Below are 23,640 nucleotides of genomic sequence, written 5' to 3'. Positions count from 1 at the left end.
ATAAATATTCACAATCAAACACTTTGGGCAGCAAATGTTTAAGTTGAAGGTGGAAAAGGAATAAAATGTGTTTCAACGAATCAACATTAAATGAGAAAATAGTTCAAAATAAAAGTCAAAGTTTGCCTCCATTAATTGTAAAACTTTGCTCACACACACACACACACACACACACACACACACACACACACACACACACACACACACACACACACACACACACACACACACACACACACACACACACACATATAGACATTTACTGGCAGTAATTACTGTGTGTGTTGAGCATGAAGAAATTGCAGCAGGGGGGGTGGGTGGGGTGGGTGGGGTGGGGTGTTAATGCAGTTAAGGACAAAGGGCTGTCAAACACACTGATTCTGCTTCACCGACGCTCCCCGACGGGACACATTCCAGACACACGAAGGTCCGTCTCCACCGCCGGACGGACGGGAAAGATTCAACGATTTCAAACGTAAATATGGATGATCGACTCACAAGGCCGGAGAAAAGAGCAATGTGGAGACTTCTCAAGCCCCCCCCCCCCCCCCCCCCCCCCCCCCCCCAAAAAAAAAAAAACACAAACATTTGAATCCTCTTTCCGGCTCTGTTTTCACACACAGGTCACAAATACAACTTTGGTGTTGAATGTTTTTGCAGTAAACTTTAAAAAAAAAATTTGATTAAAAAACAAATCTCGTCAAAAGTGTGGGATTTTTTTTTTTTTTTTTTTTGGTCTGTTATTTCAGCGAGCAATCGCCTCACTATACCTGGCTAGCATCCATGAATGAGAGTAATTACATCATTAAAGCATACAAATGGGCTAATTAAGCTTCTTTTTTTTTTCCTCCCTCTCCGCCCACATTTCTTCTTCTGAGAACATGACCTAAATCAAATAGCCAATCAGGACTCAGTGAAAAAAAATCTCCTGAGCCAATGGGACGCCCGTTGCCGCCCCGCTCCCTCCCCCCCTGTGTGCATAATAATAAAAATCCCACCAGGGTGGTAAAGTTGCAGAAGCTGCAGCTCGCTCAGTGTGCTCTGGAGGTTAAACTTTGTCTCTCTGCAAACCGTCACCATGGTCGACGCCTTCTGTGCCACCTGGAAACTCGTCGACAGCGACAACTTCGACGAGTACATGAAATCGCTCGGTGAGTAAACAGCCTTTTGTTGTTGTTTTTTTCTACAAAGGCATCATATCAGATCTTTTTTTCTTTCTTATTTATTTATTTTTATTTTTTTATCTGAGATTGCTGTAAAAGAGCTTTTTATTATTATTTTGTTTTCTCCCCCCCTCCCGCCCCCCTCTGTCCACCACCCAGGCGTGGGCTTCGCCACCAGGCAGGTCGGCAACGTGACCAAGCCGACTGTGATCATCAGCCAGGAGGGCGACAAGGTGGTGGTCCGCACCCAGAGCACCTTCAAAAACACAGAGATCTCCTTCAAGCTGGGAGAGGAGTTCGACGAAACCACCGCCGACGACAGGACCTGCAAAGTAAGTCGACAGAAACAAAATATCTGTTTCAAATTTGGTTGTTAAAAATGAAGAAAAACACAAAACAATAAACTTTATATGTGGATACGAGCAGTTTGAGGCAAAGTCAAGCATTTTTCAAGGTGAGTTTAAATAATTTAACTGCGCTTTAAATTGAAAAAAAACGTCACTATAAATTGCACAAAATCATGTTTTTTACAAGATTTCATTCATGTGTGAAGTCATAATGCATCTTAAAGTATTTTTTCTCTAGAACCGTGGTCAGTCGTGGTTTTTTTCGGGTGTATTTGTGGGTCAATAACAAGATTTTGCATCCCGAGAAACCCCCGAAATCCATTTGTTTTGTTTTTCTTTTACCTCCCCCTTGTTTGACCTTCTTCCCTCTTTTCGTCCCTTTTTTTTTCAGTCCACAGTGACCATGGATGGAGACAAGTTGGTCCACGTCCAGAAGTGGGACGGCAAGGAGACCAAGTTCGTCAGGGAAGTGAAGGACGGCAAGATGGTCATGGTGAGACGGCTCGACCCGCATCGCTTCTTATCTCCATCCCGTTTGACTGTTGATGGAGGAAATTCACCAACACAGCAGGGAGGTTTTAGTGCAGCCAGGAGGGGGCGGTGATGAAGAAATCAGAGGAGTGGGGGAGGGGGGGGCAGTCAACATGGAGTGGATTTATTTGAATATATCACCAAGAAAAAAGCAGTTTCAGGAGCCCAGACGATCATTTTTAAGCCCGTTTTACGACCACTGGAGTCACTGACTGAATCACAAATGCATCAAAACTCACGGTGCATAAAGAAAACGTCAACATTAGTGGGCAGTAAACTTTGCTTTCCTCATGTTGGGAGGTCAACGCACAGCTTGTTAGGAACATTTTAACTCAACGGGGGTTTTTTGCGTCCAGAAAAAGCAAAAAAAAGTAATAAAAAGTCCCAGCGCAGGTTTTGAGTCGTTCCCTCGTCAGCCTGAAGCTCCGACTGCAGCTGATGATCTATTTTTGTTGGGATAAATGTGTCTTTTTTTTTTTTTTTAATGCCTTTTTCGGTCAAATTAGCTCGCTTGTGTCAGCTGACGGGAGACGCTGTCGCTGTTGAAAAAAAGGGCCGCGATTTGGTAACCGTGGTAACTGTCTCTTCCCCCCACCTCTCCCCCTCCCCTGCAGAATTTGACCTTTGAAGACATCCACGCCGTGCGTACCTACGAGAAGGCATGAGGCTCCGACCGACGGCGTCCCGAAAAAACCCCGACCAGGGAGTTCTGATTTTATAATTATTGTTGGACTGTCTGCTTCTCTTTGCACTTCATCCTTCGTCCACATCGTTACTGCACGTGTTTTGTAATTTTTTTTTTTTTTTTTTTTTTTTTTTTTATATGAATACATTCCTGTCACGATGGATGGCTCGTCTTTGCAAACCTGTGTGAGACATGAAATAAATAAATAAATACAATTTTAAAAAAAACACGGAGATATGAAGTTTGTGTCCTCCCTGATGTGTTCAATTCCCTCAACTTTGACCTCTGACCTTTCTGCAGGGGAAAAAAAAAAAGAACATTTTACGTTTATGACAAAGGCTTTGAGTTTGGGTTTGAGAGCATTTCTGAGAACCAGGGGAGTCCGTTTACCAAAAAAAGTAGATAAATCCGATATTAATTTCCCACCAGCGAGCTTCAAAACCGGCTAAATAATGAGACTATTTTCTGGGACAAAGCGACTCCACCGATATGCCAAACGATTCCCCTTTTGAGTCGGCAGCTGGCCTCTAACTGCTCCCTTTTCATTTGATCTCCTTTTAAGCCCTCAGATGACTCTGGTTCTCGCTTTGACGGGACATTTATTCGAGTACTGCTCTTTAAAGGGTCAGTTGAACCGAGCATTTCATCGCTTGCCTCTCCTGGAAGGAGGATTTGAGATATTCAGCAGCCGTCGGCGTTTCCGGGAACAGTTTTTATTTGATTTTTTTTAACTTTTTTTACTCTGCATAATAAGCCACAATGTTCACTTGAACAGCTTTAAAACCCAAAGAAATCTCCATTAAATCCGGTCACAGCGACGCCTGTGGATTATCTGGAGTAAAGTGCGCCGATTCTGAAAGGAGATTAATCAATACATTTATTACGATATTATATAACAATCTCAAACCAGGAAGTTGAACCACACAGCAAACCAGAGTCGTTACTGAAAAGCCAAAAGTCCTGCACATGATGTCAGCGTGGCGAATAATACAGGTGAGCAGGAAAAAAAATAATAATCAGGAAGCGAGCAAAGTCAGACGAGAGGAATACGAACCAGTAGCCAAGATGGCTGGATTACAGGATGTAAATCTGGAGCGCTGATTGGCCAATGAAAACACTGGTTGTGTCGTGATGAAATCAATTTTTAATTTGGTAGCATTCAAATCTTTTACTAAAGTAGAAGTTGCAATAACACGCTTTAAAATAATAATAAAAAAAAATAACAAGTCATGCACAGCTGTTATAAACAAATGTACCGAGAAAAAAAAACGTTTGGAGAAAACGTTTGATAAAAGAAACTAACAATCCAAGATAATTGTTTAAATTTAATTCTATTGAGCTTAAGAAAATTCGTGCTGGTAGTAGTTTGTTGGGTCGTTAAATGGATGTCCATTTTGTTTGGCGTCGTTCGTTAGCAAACTGCAGATGTCAAATAAAACACTATATTTTAAGGCTGAATTTTATTTGGGAGTACAAAAGTGACAGGAAAAGGAAAATATTCAAGTACCGCACTGTTATACTTGAGTAAATGTTTATTATTAAAAAAAAAAATAATATATAATTCACTTCAAACTAAAGTTTTCATTTTCACAAGCTCCTCCCCCTGGGCGCCAGAAAGACTGAAGTCACGTGACCAGACAAGTCGCTCTACTTCCTGTTTACGTCTGAGGGAGAGTGAACTTTTCTGTGGACGCTTACTTAAGTTTATGAAGACTTCACATGAAGGCTACGTGATGCGTTTGTGTTGTCGTTTCGTGTTTTAACATGGTAGGACTTTCGTGTTTTGCGCTGCTGCTGCTGCTGTCGCTCGGCGCGGCTCCGCTGGCGGCGGCACCGACCGGAAGCAGCTACCTGGCGGGCACAGGTGAGTGGAAGCCCCGGCACTTAACGACAGCTCCGTTTTTCGACCTGATTTCTGCCCTTTCAGTAAATATCCAAAAGAGCTGCGCAGGCTGAACGTGCAGCGGGAAAGGAACTTGTGTCTTTCTTTTATGGCTGAGAGTTTTGCGTTTCAGCAATGCAAAAAAAAAAGAAAAAGAAGTGGGTATTGTCTTAAATTTAGTGTCGCACGGCTGATGTCACGCTCGCCGAATTCACACCAAGACGCTATGGATTTATATTCAGTGGTAAAAACCTGCTGTGAATGTTGCATTTTGTTCGCAGATGATAAAAACCGTAGAAATTGACGTCTTTTTAAACGGAGTCTGGCCAGGAACGTCTCCTCGGATAACCTTCGTCCTGCATCTGGTATCTAATGGTGCAAATGGGAGTTTACGGGTTTTTTATAAATGTGTTATTTGAGTTGCAAAACAGGTGTAGAGTTGTTTTATTAGCAGAAAATAATAACATGATGTGTTGTGAGATGATTAAAGATCAGCAAAGACAAAAAAAAAGGAAATGTTTGGGTGCACGGGTGTATTTTTATTCCACTTCTAAAAACTTATTATACAGTGTTTGTTTTTTGTTTTTTTTCCTCCTTTAATTCTTTATCATTATTCACCGTCTGTCCAGGCAGGTTCTGGCACATCACCGACCTCCACCTGGACCCGTCCTACCACCTGGCCCCGGACCCCACCAAGGTGTGTTTCTCCTCCAAGGGCGCTCCCGCCTCCCACGCCGGCCTCTTCGGCGACTTCCTGTGCGACTCTCCGTACCGCCTCATCCAGTCGGCCTTCGCCCACATGGCGCCGCTCACGCAGCCGCAGGACTTCATCATCTGGACCGGGTGTGTTTTAAGTGCTTTAACTGGGTTTTTTTTGTGTGTGTGTGTCATGTGGTTTCCTGTTAGAGATGCAGTGCTTTCGTGGTCATCAGTGTCACTTCCTGTTTCATACTGAACATAAGAAAAAAACCACAGTTTCAATTGTTTTTAATAATCTTCCCTTGTGGTTTTGTGGATGAACGATCAAACAGGCCAGAGTCATCAAATGTTCGTATTAACAGAATATAATATCAACTTCAACAAAAAGGCCCAATTTAAGAATTTAGCGCAGTTTTAATCCGACTAATATTCATCGTCTTCTTTTTGTTAAGTTCATGTTTTAGTACTCCAACAATGTTTTGTTTTTTTAATGTCCGAGTCGTCCACTCGAGTAGCTTAAAGAGAGCTCCGTGTTCTCCGTGAGAGGTGGAAACTTAACGTTGAATATGTGCTGCGATAACAACCGAGAATAAGCGAGTGTGCGCTAGCATCGGCCTCGTCCTTAAAGCTCTCTGTTAATCTGCAGCTTAATCGGCGAAGCCAGGAATTCGTCGGTTTATTAAAACATGCCGAAGGACTCGAGAAAGACTCCCCGGGTGGAGGATTAAGTTACTGTGCAAGCACTTTTTTTTTTTTTTTTTTTTTAACTATATTCTTTTGTTATTTGAGCTTGAGTTTCACTTTAAAGGGGAACTTCACACTATTTCTGCAGTATTGTGCAAACCGAGGGGGAACAAAAACTAAAACGGGTTTGAAAAAGCTCCGTGTTGGGAAATGATGGTGTGTTTTCTACCGGTAGACGAGTGACTCGCATTTAAACACATTGAAATATGCCTTATATTTAACGCTCCTAACTGGAAGTCTTTAGTTTCATTGTACAACGAAAACTGAGCAAAAACAGACCAAGTTGGTGCAACACGTATAAATGAAACATCAAAAATACAATATAAAAGGTAAAAAGACGTGTTTTCCCGAACCCAGATGTTTGCAGGTAGTGCAGCTGTTAAATACCATTAAATATTTGATTAAATATTAAATACCACGTGCAGGACTGCATACAGCACAACTTTGTGTGTTATAATTTTGCTTGTCATTTTCTATCAGTAGTATTATTTACTAATCAGGCAAAAAGCAAAACAAAAGAGACGTCATTACGAAAAAGAGATGCAAGTCGGCTTGAATTCTTATTTTCTCGTCTTTTTCTTTATTTTTGTTGCAAATTAAATCAAATTAACAGTCGCCGTTGACTGACAAGCGCTTGCATCCAGTCGCTGCCTTTTGTATGAAGCGATCGACGAGCATCAAACTAAACAAGACGCGGTATAATGATAATATATCTTAATGTATGTCATGTGACCGGGGGAGGGAGGGGTTTAATAACTCTGGATGATATTCCCACAGTGACAGTCCGCCTCACGTCCCCGTCGACGAGCTCTCCACGGAAACCGTGATCCAGGTGATCGGCAACATGACCCGGACCATCAGACAGCACTTCCCCAACCTGACCGTCTATCCGGCTCTCGGTAACCATGACTACTGGCCACAGGTGAACATCGGGCCGCGGGAGGAAAAGAAACAAGTGATGCATCCCGATGCGAGCTGAAATAGCTGAAATAGCAATTGAAGCAATTTTGAGCCCGTATTAATTCAAATATTCAAATGTTACTGTTATAAAAGGAAATGTTTTTTTTGTTGTTGTTGTTTTTTTTATCTGATTATATGAAACAGAACGCGCTGATGAATGATACAGCCTCAAAAACCAAATGCAACATGCTGCTGGATAACAGTTTATTATTTTAAATGTTTCGCGCTCTGTTTTTTTTAGGACCAGATGCCGACTTCCACGAACGCCATCTACAAAGCTGCTGCCCAACTGTGGGAACCGTGGCTGCAGGCCGACGCTCTGCTCACGCTCTCGCAAGGTTCAAAGACAACTCGCCGACAGAGAATGTTTCATGTCGCTCAGTTATAATCACAACAATGACTGTTTTACGAGAAAGAAAACTTTGCGCTTACTTTTGGAAACTTCTGCATTTAAACTTCACTTTTTTTGGGGACAAATGGAGTTCAAGTTGTTGTTTTTTTAAAACGGTGACAGAGAGGATGTATATCACCATAAATAATCGTTTCTGGAAGTTCCCGTTTGAAGAAATGAGGAAGAGAGAAAACCACAGACAGTTTGACGTGTTATGACTAAGCGGCGATATGCTATTAAAAAAAATGATTTGGACGAACTCCGGATGTGACTCCATCAAATTGGGAAAACTAGAGGACCATAAGCCCCGCCCACTTCTAGCAGAAACCCAACTGGCCTGTCCGTTGTTGTTGTTGTTGTTGTTTTATAAGAAGGAAAAGCAAATTCTCACATTTGTGGAGCTTTACCGTAAACATTTTTTAGAAAGTTTTTTTTGTGGGGGGGGGGTAAAAAAAAAAATAAATTCAATTACATTTCTGTCAGTTGACTAATTCGTGAACTGACTACGACCACGCGGACAAATTATCCGCTGACGTGTTTCGATATTGTCCGATGCGTGCGCGCTGACGCTGAGCGACGTTTCAGCGTTTGTCGTTACGTTGGCGTGATATTCCAACGCTCGGCGGTTCTGTCCCCGCAGGCGGTTTCTACTCCCAGCTGGTGAAGCCCGGTTTGCGGCTGGTCAGTCTCAACACCATCCTTTACTACGGTCCCAATAAAGTCACGAGTAACGTGACGGACCCCGCGGGCCAGTACGAGTGGCTCGAGGCCACTCTGGAGAAATCTGCTCAGAGCCGGGAAAAGGTCCGAAATCCTGTTGTTGTTGTTTTTTTTGTTTTTTTTATATAGATACTTTATTAATCCTGTAAGGGGACATGTTGTTGTTACGGCATCATGTACAGGGCAAAGCAATTTAAGATATAAAATCTTAAAATATTTTTTGGGAAATGCACATTATATACAACTTGTATACAAATAAAAATAGAATAATATTGAATTGAACTAAACTAAACAACAGTGCAACGTCTTATTGATGTTTACGTAGATATTTATAGGCTCAACTCTTTTTAATACATTGCCTTCCCTTCTGTCTGGATTTAAAATGGCGTCTCCAGGTGCTGGTCATAGCCCACGTGCCGGTGGGCTACCTGCCCTTCGCCAGAAACACCACCGCCGTCAGAGAGACGCACAACGAGAGGCTGGTCGCCATCTTCAGGCGCCACAGCGACGTGGTAGCGGGACATTTCTACGGCCACACCCACCGAGACAGCGTCATGGTGCTGCTCGACCAACAAGGTAGAACGAAAGACAATAACACTCCAGCAGCGAGTTTAAACGTTCAAACGTCCCTCGCAGCTCATTCGCTAATTTACTTCTGTCTGGGTTATTTATTTATTTATTTATTTTTTAAGGTAAACCCGTCAATTCTCTTTTCGTGTCGCCGGCCGTCACGCCGATCAAACACGTTCTGGAGCCGTACTCCAACAACCCGGCTTTCCGTATGTACTTGTACAACTCCGAGGACTACAGTCTGTTGGTAAGAAGCTCCGTCGGCTCACGTTTTAATTTCATATCGCCCGTTTTGAAACTGAGTCACAATAGTTTGGCTTTTAACCGAATGGCAAGAACGAAAAAAAAAAAAAAGTATGTGAACATTTTGCAAATTCTACTCGATTAATCTAAAATCACCGTCGTCAATCCGTTGCTACGGCAGCCTCAGTTTTTTTTTTTTTTTTTTTTTTTTTTGGACCACGTGTTGAACCTGGCTTCAGGGATTTGTTACCCTCGAGAGGTTTAATCAGGTTTGAGATGTTGGACAATAAAGTGTGACTCGGGCGGCGTTCCAGTTTATGGGATTTAATTCAGATAAATTACTGCAAAAGGGAAAGTTCCTTCCTGAAACGGCTGCAACAAAAGGTGGAAGCACACGATTGTCTCAAATGTCAAATTTAGTCACATTTGTATTGTAGAAATACAAACATTTAGTTTCCAATGAGTGGTGATCATTGTCTGGATATAAAAGAGTTCGTAGCTTCCGGGTCTGAAAAATGGTTCTGATCCAGAAGTGTCTTCAGCTGCAATACCAGCGAGTGCCACTAGAGGTCGGCTCCAAAAAGCCTCCGGCTCCATAGACTCCCATTCAACTTCTCTCATCAAATCCAAAGTGAATAACATGTGTCCATCAGTTCTCTCGGTGTTGTTAGCTAAAGTCACTCCTTCTTATTAGTTTTCTGGAGGTCCATCTGAAAATAATCCCTCATTCATTAGAAAAGAAGATTCAAGAAGACCTGTTTTTGGGGGCGTGTCTTTTTGATTGACAGGCCTGTGGTGCAGTCAGGTTACAGCTATCGGTGGGCGGAACGTAGTATCGTCATGGTTTCCGATCAGATCGGTCAGATTCACCGCTGGCTCCTCCCCTCCAGCGCGTCCAAATATGGGCACTTCCTGCTCCGAACGAGCAAAGATGGGCGGCGGTCAAATTCCGAACTCGACGGGCGACGACGTCGCTGCCGGTTGCCGCTCGGTATGAAGCTGCCACGTTGGGTAAAAAAAAAAAAAAAGGACCCGTGAGATCCGAGCAGCTTTCTGTGATCTTTATTTCACAGAATACAACAAACAAGACAAAGTCTTTTAAAGACACCTAAGAGAGACGAGAAGCGTTCAAGCTGTCGCGCATGTTGGCAAATTCAGGTCAAACTAAAAGCGTCCTGCGACTCCAACTTTTATCTTCTCCGTGATTAATCGCGGTGTCAATCAGCACACACACACACACACACACACACACACACACACACACACACACACACACACACACACACACACACACACACACACACACACACACACACACACACAAAAAGCTTTCTGGCGTTCAAAAAAAAAAAAAAAAGACTCTTTTCTCTCTCTCTCCCCTCCTCCTCCGTCGGCGCCTTTCTGTTTCTCTCTGAAGGATATCTGGCAGTACTATTTAAATCTGACGGAAGCCAACGAGAAACAAAGATCTGACTGGAGGCTTGAATACATCATGACGGAGGCCTTTGGACTGGCTGACCTGCGGCCGGACAGCCTGCTGCAGCTGGGCCGGAGCTTCGGGCCGCCGCGCTCCAAAACCTTCCAAAGCTACTTCCATCACTACATGGTCGGCTACGACAGCAGCATCGCCTGCGAAGGCGACTGTAAGGTGAGCCAGGTGTGCGCCGTGCTCCACCTGGACGGACCGTCCTACTCCAGATGTGTCGCGGAGGGGAAAAGGCTGGCGTGAACGAAGGAGCGTCGAGGGAGATTCTTTTTTTTTTTTTTTTTTTTATCTCTTGCTGAAATCACCAAAAAAGGGAAAACTACTTCCGCTGCTCCCAAATATCATATTTTTTTTCTTCATCTTCGATTTTAATTTATTCGAGTAGATTATATTTTATTAATCCCACAGTGGTGAAATTTAGTCGTCACAGCAGCGTAGAAAAAAAAAAAAAAGTTGGACACAATATGAAAACATTCATAAATACGTATAAGAAATAAGATAGATAAAACAAATATTATTTTAGAAAGAAATAAGAGCAATGCATAAACACACACACTAAGACTACATACACAAAAACAAATAACGATATAAATAAAATAAAATTTATATTTATATAAAAACATATAAATACATTTTGTATAAATTTATATTTATACAAAAATAAATAAAATAAAATTGTATTTTATAATTTATAATATTTACTTTTATATTTATATAAAAACAAATAAAATAAAATGTTTGATATTAGAGGTTTTTCTTTTTTTAAATGTTACACTTTATTAACTGAAGGATTGAAGTCAGTAAAAAAGGGAAATGCCACACAATATTTCAGATTCTTGCAAATATTTGATCTCAAAAACGGAAGAAAAAAATGCAAGAAAATAAAAAAAACTCGGCATCTTTGTTTTGAGAGAGCGGCGAAGACTTTTGAGGCGTGCTAACTTTTAGCAGGATATACTTCGTGGAAGAAAAAAAAAGCTGAAGGTTTATTTTTTTTAGTTCAAATCTGCTCTCAAATGACTTGAAGCTCCTCCGTCCATCGGGCGAGTTTATTCTTACGTTTTACAGGGGAAAAAAAAAAGGCATTTTGACACGTTAATAATCAGAAGTTATGTCATTGACACGAGATGACTGGACCATTAACACGGGGACCGTTTAAAAAAAACATTTTTTTTCTTTTGATTTTGTGTTTTTGCGTACGTTCTGCGATATTAACGTAAATCAGCAATGAATCCTAAAGAAAAAAATTGCTGCTTAACAAAACATGGAATATAAAAACGTAGCTTGGATCATGCTCCACGTCACGGAGAGTATTGGTGTCAGTTTTGCTGCTTATTTTTTCCATTAAAGTTCTTAATTAAAAGTTGAAACCACATCGTGTGTTGAAGATTTAAGAGTTGCTAACTTGAACGAAGCACTAAAACTTCGTGCGGGTTTAGTTTTTTCTCTGCGGGGGTGCGGGGGGGGGGGGGGGGGCAAAGACAGAAAACAGCGGCTAACCTTAAGCGACCCTCTCGCTTCAATTTCAGCCCCTCCCCCCTCCCCCGGTCTTATTCTTCTCCTGTTCAAACTTGCCAGAAAACTCCTCTTGTTTCTCAGCCACCGTCTCAAGCATTCGCCCTCCTCCTCCTCCTCTTCATCCTCCTCCTCCCTCCTCTTTTGTCCCATTCGCCTCCCTTCCCCAAAATGTTGGTCGCACCTCTCCTGAAGCTTTTTTGTAAAAGTTGTAATTATGCATCAACACAGCGGAGAAGTGTTCCTTCTGTAAACCGGCTGTTTGTGCTTCAATACAGGAACTTGAATCGCTGCTCGTTTACACTCTGAAGATTCCCGAGATGTTAATCTGTATATATGATGTGAATGTCAAATGAACTTTAGTTAAAGTTGGAACAACCCGAAGACCAATAACCCACCAAAAAAAACATCCCCCTTTTTTTTTTTTAAAGAGGTTTCAAGTCTTAAAAGGTGAAACCAGAGTTTTTAAACTCCTCATAACTATCCAGATTCCCAAAAGTGGAAAGATGATTTATTTTGTTTTGAAGAGTGAATCTGGACTTTGTGTGTTTGTGAAAACTTCCCCTCATGTGCCCCCTTTTCAACGTTATTACCCGCCCCTCCTTCCCTCCCCTCCCTCCTCCCCCCCGGGCCTCCCTCCACTCAGCGCCAGACAAGAACGTAACCGTGGAGACGGAGTCGGTGGCGAGCGTGGCGATGGAGAGGACTGCATCGCCACGGTAACGGCAGAAAAAGCTCCCAGTTCTCTGAATCCGTCTCTCGGGTCGACTGTTTTTGTTCTTAACTGCCGAGCTGCCGGTCGGACGAAGCCGACGAAGGTGGGCGACGTTCGCGACGTTGAACCTCTTCACTCCTTTTCAACCGGTGCGAGGTCAACATTAATTCGAGTTATTCAAGTTTTTAAACACTTTCTTTTTGCATTATAACGACCAAATTACAATCCATAACGTCACCTCGGCAACTACTGGATCAATCGGCACTTTATTTTTATTTTAGTTAAACAGCAATTAAATGGCTTGTCATAAAATGTATTTATTCATCTTTTCGTCGTGCTTTATCGTGCTTTTTGTAACTTCATCTTTTAGCTTTTCATCTTGTGCCATTACCAGGTCAAAGTTTCCAAGACTTCATGAAGCAACCGGTTTTTATGGTTTAGTTTTTTCATGATCAATGATTTTATGATTTTTATGATGAAGATCTCGATTTCAGGCTCGTCGGGAGTCTTTTGCTGCACCTGTGATCTTGTGTGCTTTTCATTAGTTTCCCAACCAGTGACCACTGTTTACCAGACTGGAACTCGTGAGCTTCCCCGGTGACAACACGGGAGGTCGTGTCCCCCGGGTACTTGGTTAAGTCGTAAAAACACACCGTTGCTAGGCAACGGCAACGTGGACGGGCGTCTAGAAGCCGCCGAGGTTAACGATTTGGCGAGCTAACGGGCAGATAACGTAATGCAGAAAGTGCAAAGTCACAGAGGGAAAAGATGAAGCTGTTGGGAAGATGAACATTTTCCTCAGACGTTCGGCTGTTTCCTAAGTTACGAAGACGAACTCGACGTGACTAAAATGACTATAGCAGCTCGACATCCAACGAAAAATGAATTCCACGACCTCTGACATTTCTGTAAACGTCAGCAAACATCGTCACAACTCGGTGAACTCGAGGCTTTTAGAAAATTTCCCGAGTCCCGACGCGGTGAACACCACAAGAGGGCGCCGTTCATATGAACTCTTCTCGCGTCCGCGGTCAATACGACCGCATTTGAACGCAGCGACATTTCATATTTATTGTCGCTGAAGCTGATCAGTGAACGTGATGCCGGAGCAGGAATATAAAAATGTTCTTTTAAAAGGTGACGGAAAGTAGAAAAGTAGTAGCAGCAATGGATGATAATTACCACCCCAAAAAAAATTGCTTTAAATAAAAACAAATTAAAATAAATTGGTGACAAAACTAAGGAGACAGTTGCGGCAGGGTGAAAGAGAGGTGGTCCAATAGCTGGAAACCTTTCGGCGCGGAGCTAGACGGTCGGTAGACGGTCTGTCTTCTTCAATGACCGTCTGACTGGCCGGCTCTCCGTTTGGCTGACTGACCCACATGTCCAGGTTTGCATACATTTCTGCTTTCGTTCCAGTCGGCTGGCTGTCTGGGCCGGGCCGGCTGGTGGAGGCCCACCGTCTGAGGATTACTGTCAGGACAGTACAGCCCTCTCCTGGGGAGCTGGAATCTGCGTGTATGGTTCAGATCACCATTACCCTTGATGTTCCCAACTCACCTAATCCCTTTTCACATCCTTCGGGGTTTTTGAAATACTGTCGATCTCTTGAGTTTCGAAAGTCAGCTGTACCACCCCCACCCCCCACTCCAGCAGTTTTAAGAGTTCGTGCTTCGGTTGGTGACATCGAAATGAGCCACTTTAAAGAAGGTTGCCCAAATGTCTTGATCCCGTGTAAGTAACGTTGATTCTCTCGAAAGCCTCTTTAGCGTACAAGAGATCTAAGTGGCTTTTTCCCGTTAGCTAATTGAGACCTCTCGTGAACCTCTGCTACCTCGTCTAGTAACGTTAGAGAACCAGTCAAAACAGGGCTGTTCGGCTAAATCCTTAATAGACACGCTCACCTCGGTCTTTCTACAGTTTTCGTATTCACACAGAAGGTTCGCCAAAATAGGGCCTCTGAAAACCCAACTTTTCTGTCTGCCGGCCGTGCGCACCGATTCAATTCTCTTTGTGCCTTCGCAGTGGACTTCAAATCACAGAAGCACAGAAAGAAACGTCATTTGGTTTTCGTGTATCTGTTGAATCTGCGCCGATGAATCGCTCGATATTTTGCATCGATCGTGTTGACGGACCTTTTGTGCGAACGACGCAAACGCGAAAGGACTAGAACGAAGCCTGAAGGGCTCCGATTTCATCCGGTAGTTTGTATCTGCTCGACTGCGAAATGAAACGGTGACGACGTCAATTTCAACGTTCGGCTGAAGACGGAAAGGCTTTTGGCGTTTTCAGCTCTTGCCGTCACAATTTAAGCGATATTCTAGTGTTTATCCCAAACGTTTGGCCACCAGCCTCCCAAAAAAACGGCTTTACTGTTTTAGCCACGTGGCCTGGAGGTTTTGTTGCATTAACGCCGACAAGTTTTTTTTTTTTTTTTTAAAGCATCCTTTTAACCCCACAGGTCAACATTGGCCTTATGACAGCGGGTTACCTCCTCCTTCTGGACCCCGACTAATCCTTTTCTGTAAAACAGTTCACGTCTGGACTAAAAGTGATTAGTGCCGTTTGTTTGCTGAGTCGGCATCCCGCTCAGGCCTCCTCGCCTGCAGGTGTTACGCAACACGACCCGCTCGCAAATATCAGGTTTTCCTCGAGTGCGCGAGAAGTTATTGGGACAATTTTCAATACTTATTATGACTTTTAACTGTTGCATTCTGGCGTTTAAAACCAACACTGCCCTCGCCACCCTGCGTCATGTGTTAGTATAACTTCCTAATCAGCTGATCTGATTAAAAGATCTTGGAAAGACAGGAAGAAAAAAAAAAAGAAAAGAGCCTTAATCTGCCCTCTTTGTATATTGTAAAGGTAGCTGGAGAAGTATTGAAAAGTAGGCCAATGTTTTTCAAAGTTGGGTGACTGGGTTGCAACTTCTTTCACACACTGAGCAGTATTTTATCGTATTTTGTTTCTCACTCCAGTCTACGTAATTAACCTGTTTTTACAGCGAATTCTTTTCACGCACTTCACGGTAAACAGATCGTTATTATTATTTTTTAATTTTTTTTAAACTTGTCAGCTTGATTGCTACATTTACACAAACATTTTCTATGTAAAAAAAAAAAAAAAAAAAAAAAAAGCCTGAGCTGGTAGTTTTGCTGCTGTTTTTCGTATCAGCACAAACATAAAGCTTCCTTTCATGGTTCTGGTCTCCCGTGTGACATTCTCTCACACCCAAGTCTCACAGTCTATAATGGAGAGCGAGAGGGAGACAGAGACGGAGGGATGGGGGGTCCCTTTAGTCTCATGCTTCACTAGTAATTTGTCAGCGGGCATGAATGGGCTCCTTCATCAGTGATGGAGACGGCAACAAGCAATCTGAAGGGTTGTGTGTGTGTGTGTGTGTGTGTGTGTGTGTGTGTGTGTGTGTGTGTGTGTGTGTGTGTGTGTGTGTGTGTGTGTGTGTGTGTGTGTGTGTGTGTGTGTGTGTGTGCGGGCGCACTAGTGGGGGTCGGTCTCAGATTGGAGTTTGCTCTAAGCCTCTTGTAGCCCGGACCTCTCCTTTGTATGGGCCCACCATAGGCAGTTCCCCCAGCAGCCAATCAGACTCCACGGAACCCATGACTTCACTCCGATGGCGGCCGGGCCAAGTTGGACCAGCGTCCACCCAAATAAAATGCTAATTTCAAGAGAGCAGGGAAGCAGGACGAGCAGAGGGACAAGAAAGAAGAAAGAAAAAAAGGGGCCTGTTCTGTAAATAAATACTTTCTTTGATTATTTAATGGACAGCGAACTAATTTTATTATCAATTTTTCAGTCGTTTTATGAAATAAAAATGTCAAACATTTGTAGGATTCAGCTCCTCGGAGGTGTTGCCTCGCGCTCGCCTCAGTCCAATGAAGCAAACAGAACCACGCCGTCTGTAATCCTGTGACTAGACCCCCCCCCCCCTCCGCTTTCGAAATCCTGTCTATGACCATGTAGATCTATGTCGATCAAATTTGCGTGCAGATATTCGTGTTCCCCGGAGGATAAACTATTTCCATTTTGGACAATTAGATAACGGCACAAACCAAGTGGCTGTCGTAGCCGACATGACATGACATGACAGAATAGAAGAAGTATGACCAAACAGAATGAATTCAGAAGGAGACATTTAGTACTGGTATTCATGGTCCCCTGAGGATGATCCCTCCTTATTTTGGTGGATTCCAGGCCCTTTCTTCTTGTGCTGCTGTAGAGCCAAAGTTTGCACTCGACCAGTATTCAGGTGAAAAGATTTGTCTACGCGTTGACCATTAACTACTTAAATTTGCTGGTACGACACAAACGAGAGGCTCCGTTCGAGGCCAGGTAGCTCAATCTGTGACGAGCAGGTGGTTTGATCCAGGATTAAAAACAAAGAATCTGCAAATTTAGACGTTTACAGACTCGGAAAGAAAAAGGTTACAATAAAGATCTCAACACCCAGAAACAGCCTTTCTGGAGCGACAGAGCGGCTGTCTTGGAAATTAAAATTGGCTTAGTTTCTGTGCGTGTGCGTGTGCGCACACTTTCAGTTTGAAGGAGTTGGAAGGAGGCCAGCTATTGACATCCCGACTACACGGTTGAGTCTCCTCCTCTAATTAAATTTTCCCCCTGGTCCCGTGAGTTGTACATTTCCCACTGGAGTAAAGCTATTGTATACGGACACAAAGGTCCGATTATTGTGGTGGCGATGAATTTATGAATGGTCACAAAAGATGGCGGCTATTGTGGAAAAAAAAAAAAAAAAAGTCTCATTATTGTACAGTGTTATGGAATTTGTCACTGTATGTGTGTGAAGGGTTGAAGGGAATTAAGAAAAGTGGGTCAAAAATGAAGCTGTGGAGAAAAAAAAAGACATTTTTTTTTTTTACTCCCTTAAATATTTTGAATAAAAAGGGGCATTTCATGGTGATCTTGGGCGATAACCGAAGTTGATCAATTTGATGGCGTGTCCATGAGAACATGAAACTTCTTTTGAGTGTGAAAATGTCATATTTTCCTGGGAAGTAGTAAAACGGTAAAGCTCTGCTAATTCCGGAGGCGTTTTCTGGCTTCAAAGCCAAAAGTAAATTTTATTTTCTGTGAGGTTTTGGGGACTTCTTAGAACGAAAATCATCCTTTTAAAAGTTTTTTCACTTAGATCGTTTTTTTTTTTTTTTTGAAGATGAAACTTCAGCCAGGGAGGTTCAGTTACCAAGAAACAGTCGAGGCTTGTTTCCAGTCTTTGTGCTGTCTTCTTGGAAAAACCAAAGAGTCCCGCTTACTAGTAAAGCATCCAGTTGGTGATCCAACACTCTAACAGGAATGTGTAAAAATGGATTAGAAACCATTTCAATGTTTCATTTTTCCAGCTGGAAATAAGCCCACGTGAAACTATTAAAACCCAAACAAACAACTTGGCTCGTTTCCTCCTCTTTGACTAAACTGTTGGCGCAGATCCTGCAGTTGTCATTTGAGATTTCTTCTTAACTGGATAATCTCTGCGCTCTCGTGGAGTTTGTTTTTTGTTGTCTGTATAGTATTTATTGACATGATTTTAATCTCAAACTTGTTTTAGTAAAGGAAGCAAAAAGTACATTTCCTTGTAAACCAGCGGTTTCCAACCTATTTATTTATTTAAATGTCTGAAAGAACGCCTCTGTAAACACGATTGCCATGTGGGATGATGGAGTTTGAATACAGGACGTGACGAAGTTGTTTTTTAGTTGTTTATTTTTTTCTAACCCAACCATATGTTGTTGTTTTTTCTAACCGTAACCACGTGTTTTTGCTAATGATTTAGTTTTCCTGTAAGTCACATGGTTGAAACTATGCAGAAGGTTTCATTTTCCCAAAAATCGCTATCGGCTGAAGCGTGTAATAGACAGCAAAACGTGTAACTGTCACGCCTCGACATAGGCGAGCGTAGCTATCTCACGTTTCACCGTAGTTGACAGGCGTGTCTATTTCACGCTTTACCGTGATACCGGGTCGGACGCACAGAGATCAGAGGGCTTTAACCAGCGCGACTGCAGTTGAATTTACGTAGTATCAATTTGTTATCGCTCACATAAAAGAAACGAATTCAGACGGTTTGGGGTGGAGCTCAGCTACGTGAATAGATGTTCCTAAACACGAACAGCTCTCTCTCATTTTTATCAAAGTAGATTTTAAAGTTAAAAAAAAAAAAAAAAAAAAAAAAGGGTTTGGAGACTCGTGATCTAAACAGGCAGTAAAACTGCTGCTTTGTTTCTAGCTTGATTTGCTTTAATTTAGCTCCAGCGCGTCGAACGTAAACCGCTCAAAACAGTTGTCGTTGAAAAGCATCTTTTCAACGACAACAAATTGCCGTGAACTCCCTCTCTTCTTTCAAAGGCCCGACCATGTTGCGAAGACATTCAACAGGCAGGGAGGTAACGAAGGTAAGAGGCTAAGCTGGCTGTTAATGCCTAATCTTCTCTGTTCCTTCCCCGATCCATCCCAACCATCCATCCTTCGAAGACTCACCCAGGATCCTCCAGCCCCCCCCCTTCTCCCCCTGTCTCTCCTCCCCCCTCCTCCACCTCTCCTCCGTCCCAGTCTGCTCTGTTTGCCGGGTCAGTGGGTTTGCCCTCGGAGAGGTTTGTACAGGAGCGGAGGGGTGTGGCATGTCGACCAGTGTCTTTGATCGCCATAAGGGGTCACAATCCATTTTATTCCACCTGATCAGCACTGTAATGACCTTGTGGTCCCGACCCCCAGTGGAGAAACCACTGCATCTGGGGCTCAGGGGGAACGACCGAGGGGAAACCACAAATTCTACACTTTTCCAATCTTTATTCCAGTCGGGATTCAATGTTAAAAATGTCGGGTTTTTTTTTTAACTTTTATTTTTGTATCACGTACCACAGTTTTAACCCGGTATATCATCAGAAGTTTTGATGAATGACATGAAACTTTCCATAAGCCTTCAGAAAACCTTTTAGGAAAAGAAAATGCAAAAGAGAAAATATTTAACTTGAAAAATTAAGATTAAAGTATCATTAATAGCTTACCTTTTTATTTCTTGATGACACTTTACATTTGTCTGGTCTCTTTATATATTTCGAAATTTTGTCAAGTGCATCGAACATTCAGAAGTGTCTCTTGTCTTTGCATCTAAATATTTCAACACTAATTTATACGCTTGAAAATCGTGATGAAAAAGAAAGCTTTAGTGGAATAAAAATAAATGATGGCAAGTTCGATGAATCCAGTGAAGTATTGCAATGACATCAACAGTTGTATTGATCGACTGCCTTCCAGCTCGTTCCATATTGGTTACAAGCAGAGTTATTAAATGCATCGATGGCGCCCCCTGCTGTTGATCTAGTAGTATTTTTGGTTTTGGAGCAGAGGAGGCTTTCTGTCCTAAGTGTTGATAATCTGGAAATTTGAGAGCTTAAAATCTCGTTTGTCTTCTCTTTACAGTCATAAACAATTTAAATATAGTTTTAATTTCAGAACAGAAGCCTATAAAATAAATTATTCCTGCATTAATTTTTTTCACTTGTTCTTGCAAAAAATGTGTTTAAGCTACACACGCATTATTTCAGTATTTAGTCAGTCATTAAAAATGGATCATAAGTAGCTCAGTAGATTAGTCACGCAGAAAAGACTCATTATTTCATGACAATAAAATCACAAAAATCACATTTTCTTTGTAGCGCAAGTTCTCTTGCTTTCTGAGACCTGAGCCTTAGCTGAGTAGGCGTTTCAAATGAGTTATTTACATACATATACAAATTAAGTACTGTCGTTGAACAGGAAGTCGTTTTTGAAAATAAGAAAAACGTCCTCCTATTGGGGGAATTTGTGTTTATGTGTTTATTTTACAGCGTAAATAAAAAAGGTGAAGCATATTGGAGTTCTGCTAAAATGACCAGCAGAGGGCGTCACGGTACCTTCCTGCCAAGCAAAGGCTCCAAGGACAGCTCATTTTTTTGTCTCTATATTTTGTGTATGTACAGATGTCTACTTCATATTCACTGTTTGTCTTGAATCTAAAGTCTTTTTCTCTGAGACATGAGATTACGTCATCCAACATCTTCTGGTATTGGCCCCTAAACTTTGTGCAAGAAGATAATCTGTTTTTATGTTTTTGTTGTTTTTATGATGAGTGCTATTGTTGTTGTTTTTTCCAAAAATTTTAATCTCAGCTTTCAAATGTCACATAATGACTTTTTGTACTTTCCCTTTTGTACAAATCATTGCTCATAGTCCTCTGTTATATCCATAGACTGTATATAAGAGTAGACGTTACGTTTCTGAAAAATTAGGCTAAAGCTGCAATACCACCTAGTGCCACTAGAGGCCGGCTCCAAAAAAGCCTCCATAGACTCCCATTCAACTGGTCTCATAAAATTCCCAAGTCAATAAAATGTGTCCATCAGTTCTCTCGGTGTTGTTAGCTAAAGTCACTCCTTCTTATTAGTTTTCTGGAGGTCCATCTGAAAATAATCCCTCATTATTTTTGAAAATAAGCTATAAAAAGACCTGTTTTTAGGGGCGTGTCTGTTTGATTGACAGGCCTGTGGTGCAGTCAGGTTACAGCTATTGGTGGTATCTTTGGTTTCCAATCAGATCAGTCAGATCCCCCCCCCTCCCAGCTCGTCCAAATATGGTCATTTCCCGCTCCAATAATAACAAATGCATCCAAAAGCTGTGGATTAATAACAATCAGTCGTATTCTCAGTGTTACTTATCAACATTACAGACTAAACATGATATGATGAGTCTTTCTTTTTTAACAGTTGCATTATCTGATATCTGAACAAACAGCTTTGTGACACATTTAAGGGACTAAAAACGGTGAATCAACTGGACGTCCTGCAGCCTTCAGAGAATAAACAGCGAAAACCAAGTGGGCACTTCAAGAAAATGACAGCTGTGCCTTTGGAAAAAACACGGAGGTAATTTCTAATGCACGTCCACGATCCACTCAATTCGCTTCTACAGCGACCCATCAGACCTCGGGGCAAATTAATGCGTCCCCCCGCCTCCCCCGGGAGCCTCTTACTTCCCCCCCGTCCTTTTAGGATGTCACCCTTTACCCACCCCCACTGAGTGGTTTCTAATCTTTGCTGCCCAATGCACGCTTTGGACAGAAGGTACGATACTGCAGCAACGAAATAAAGAAAAACCTCAGCTGGTATTTTATAGTTTATGAGATCAAATAGTCGTTCAAAACTCTGCTGCTGTGCCGGAGCTTCGTAAACACGCTCGGCTCAGCTCAGGTTTGAGCTGGAAGGTCTTTTTATTTGTGTCTAATTCAGCAGGAAAACAAAAATGAATTCCTTATTATTAAAAGCTTCAAAACATTCACATCCCTGAAAGAAAATTCTGTTCCAGCAAAACGTGAAATAGCCACGCTTTGGGCTCTCTCGGCGTGAAAGTTACACGTTTCGAAAGGCTTTTTGGATCCGCCCTCTAGCGGCACTCGGTGGTACTGCAGCTTAAGACACTTCTGACCCGGGCGCTACGAACACTTTTATATCCAGTCAAGAGGTTGTGGACAGCGACAGGAAGTGGCTCTTTTCTCCATTTCATATTGATTTAATGATTCTGCGTGCTTTCGCAGCTGTTTTTTTTTTTTTTAAACAAACAAATAAATAAACGTACGCAAGAGAGAGAATTTAAAGAGCAGACAGTTTAATCAAATACAAAAACGAAACAAAAAAAGACGACTTCTTGTTCTGTCAGCCTCATTTTGAAAATGTATAAGATATCGCTGTCAGGAAATATCGCCACGGTATTTCCGAACTCCGCTGACTTTGACGGCCGTCGGTTTCGGTCTCGGCAGGATATGTTTTTCTTCGTGTCCACTCTCGCTTTGCATTCTTTAAAGCCGACGGAGCCGAGCGCTCTCGGGACACCAGAAACCAGACGAGAGATAAGTAGACGCGTACAATAGAAAATAATTCAGCCTGTTAAAAGTGCAGCTGTCTGAGCACCACTGAGCAGGTGTCACCCCCCCACCCCCTCACCCCCTCCTCCTCCTCCGCTCTTTTCTTTCTCTTTTGAGGGCGGATCATAAACTTTTTCAGCTTTTGTTTTGTTGTGTTGTGTTAAGCGTGCGGAGTGAAAGGGCTTCGTTCACGACGCTCAGTCCAGATTTATTAAAAAAAAAATAAACTGCAGCTGATTTTCTTGCATCTTAGTTGGAACGAAATCCAAAAGTGGCCCGACGATAACGTTGATAAAACAAAATGAAAGTACGAACGACTTAGGAGGCTAAAAAACCTGCAGACATGCGGCTTTTTAAGGGGGAAATGTGGAAAGGAAAAAGGGGTGACGTGGGCCCCTAATATTTGCCTGGGGGGGGGGGCTGTCAAAACCCCCAAATCCTCCCCCCCCATCTTTAGGGTTTCACCTTCATCCCCCCTTCTCCCCCCCCCCCACATCCCTCTATCCACTCTTGCATCTCAATTGTCCATCTTTTTGCCACCTTGTCCTCTTCCTCCTTCCTTTCTTCTTTTCTTTTCTTTTTTTCAAATATCTCTTGCCTTTTCACCCCCCCCCTCCCCCTTCAACCGGTGCTTGTCCGAAAACACCACACGCTGTCAAACAGACTCTCTTGTTTGTCACTCACTTTCTTTTTTTTCTTTTTCCTCAGCGAACAGACGGCAGCAGCAGAAAACAGCAACAGCAGCGGGAGGAGAGGAGACGGTAATCCCCCCCCACCACCATCACCACCACCGCCCTCCATCCATCCATATCCACCCCACCCCTCTCCAAAAAACCCAGAAACCTGAGAGCACAGGAGGGAGGGTGGGGGTGGGGGGGGGGACAAACAAACAAACAAACAACCTCGCCGGACACCTGTGTTGCTGTGGATATATATTCTCCTTTTAGGAGAGAAATCAAAGATCTGAAATTCACACCTAAATTGATGATGATGATGATGATGATGATGATGATGATGATGACGGTGACGACTGTGATGTAGACGCGGAAAACGAGCGGCGC

General features: G+C 42.6%; 2 protein-coding genes across 2 annotated transcripts; both read left to right on the top strand.

Annotated features, from left to right (window-relative positions):
• Positions 1–1,006: 1,006 nt before the first annotated feature.
• On the top strand, positions 1,007–3,043 carry LOC138636950 (fatty acid-binding protein, brain). Its single transcript, XM_069725342.1, has 4 exons — positions 1,007–1,151; positions 1,323–1,495; positions 1,902–2,003; positions 2,656–3,043. The coding sequence occupies exons 1-4, from the start codon at positions 1,079–1,081 to the stop codon at positions 2,704–2,706; spliced, it is 399 nt and encodes a 132-aa protein (XP_069581443.1). The 5' UTR covers positions 1,007–1,078; the 3' UTR covers positions 2,707–3,043.
• A 1,358-nt stretch (positions 3,044–4,401) lies between these two features.
• smpdl3a (sphingomyelin phosphodiesterase acid like 3A) lies at positions 4,402–11,150 on the top strand. The gene is made up of 8 exons (XM_069725343.1): positions 4,402–4,590; positions 5,238–5,451; positions 6,829–6,973; positions 7,253–7,349; positions 8,043–8,206; positions 8,518–8,698; positions 8,815–8,939; positions 10,353–11,150. The coding sequence occupies exons 1-8, from the start codon at positions 4,491–4,493 to the stop codon at positions 10,662–10,664; spliced, it is 1,338 nt and encodes a 445-aa protein (XP_069581444.1). The 5' UTR covers positions 4,402–4,490; the 3' UTR covers positions 10,665–11,150.
• Positions 11,151–23,640: the final 12,490 nt, after the last annotated feature.

The sequence above is a fragment of the Brachyistius frenatus genome, unplaced genomic scaffold (assembly GCF_029030835.1).
Source record: "Brachyistius frenatus isolate BFR_SWC_R1_liver_20210118 unplaced genomic scaffold, ASM2903083v1 Contig_418, whole genome shotgun sequence".
Lineage (NCBI taxonomy): Eukaryota > Metazoa > Chordata > Actinopteri > Embiotocidae > Brachyistius > Brachyistius frenatus.
This window is presented reverse-complemented; position numbering and strand designations above follow the sequence as displayed.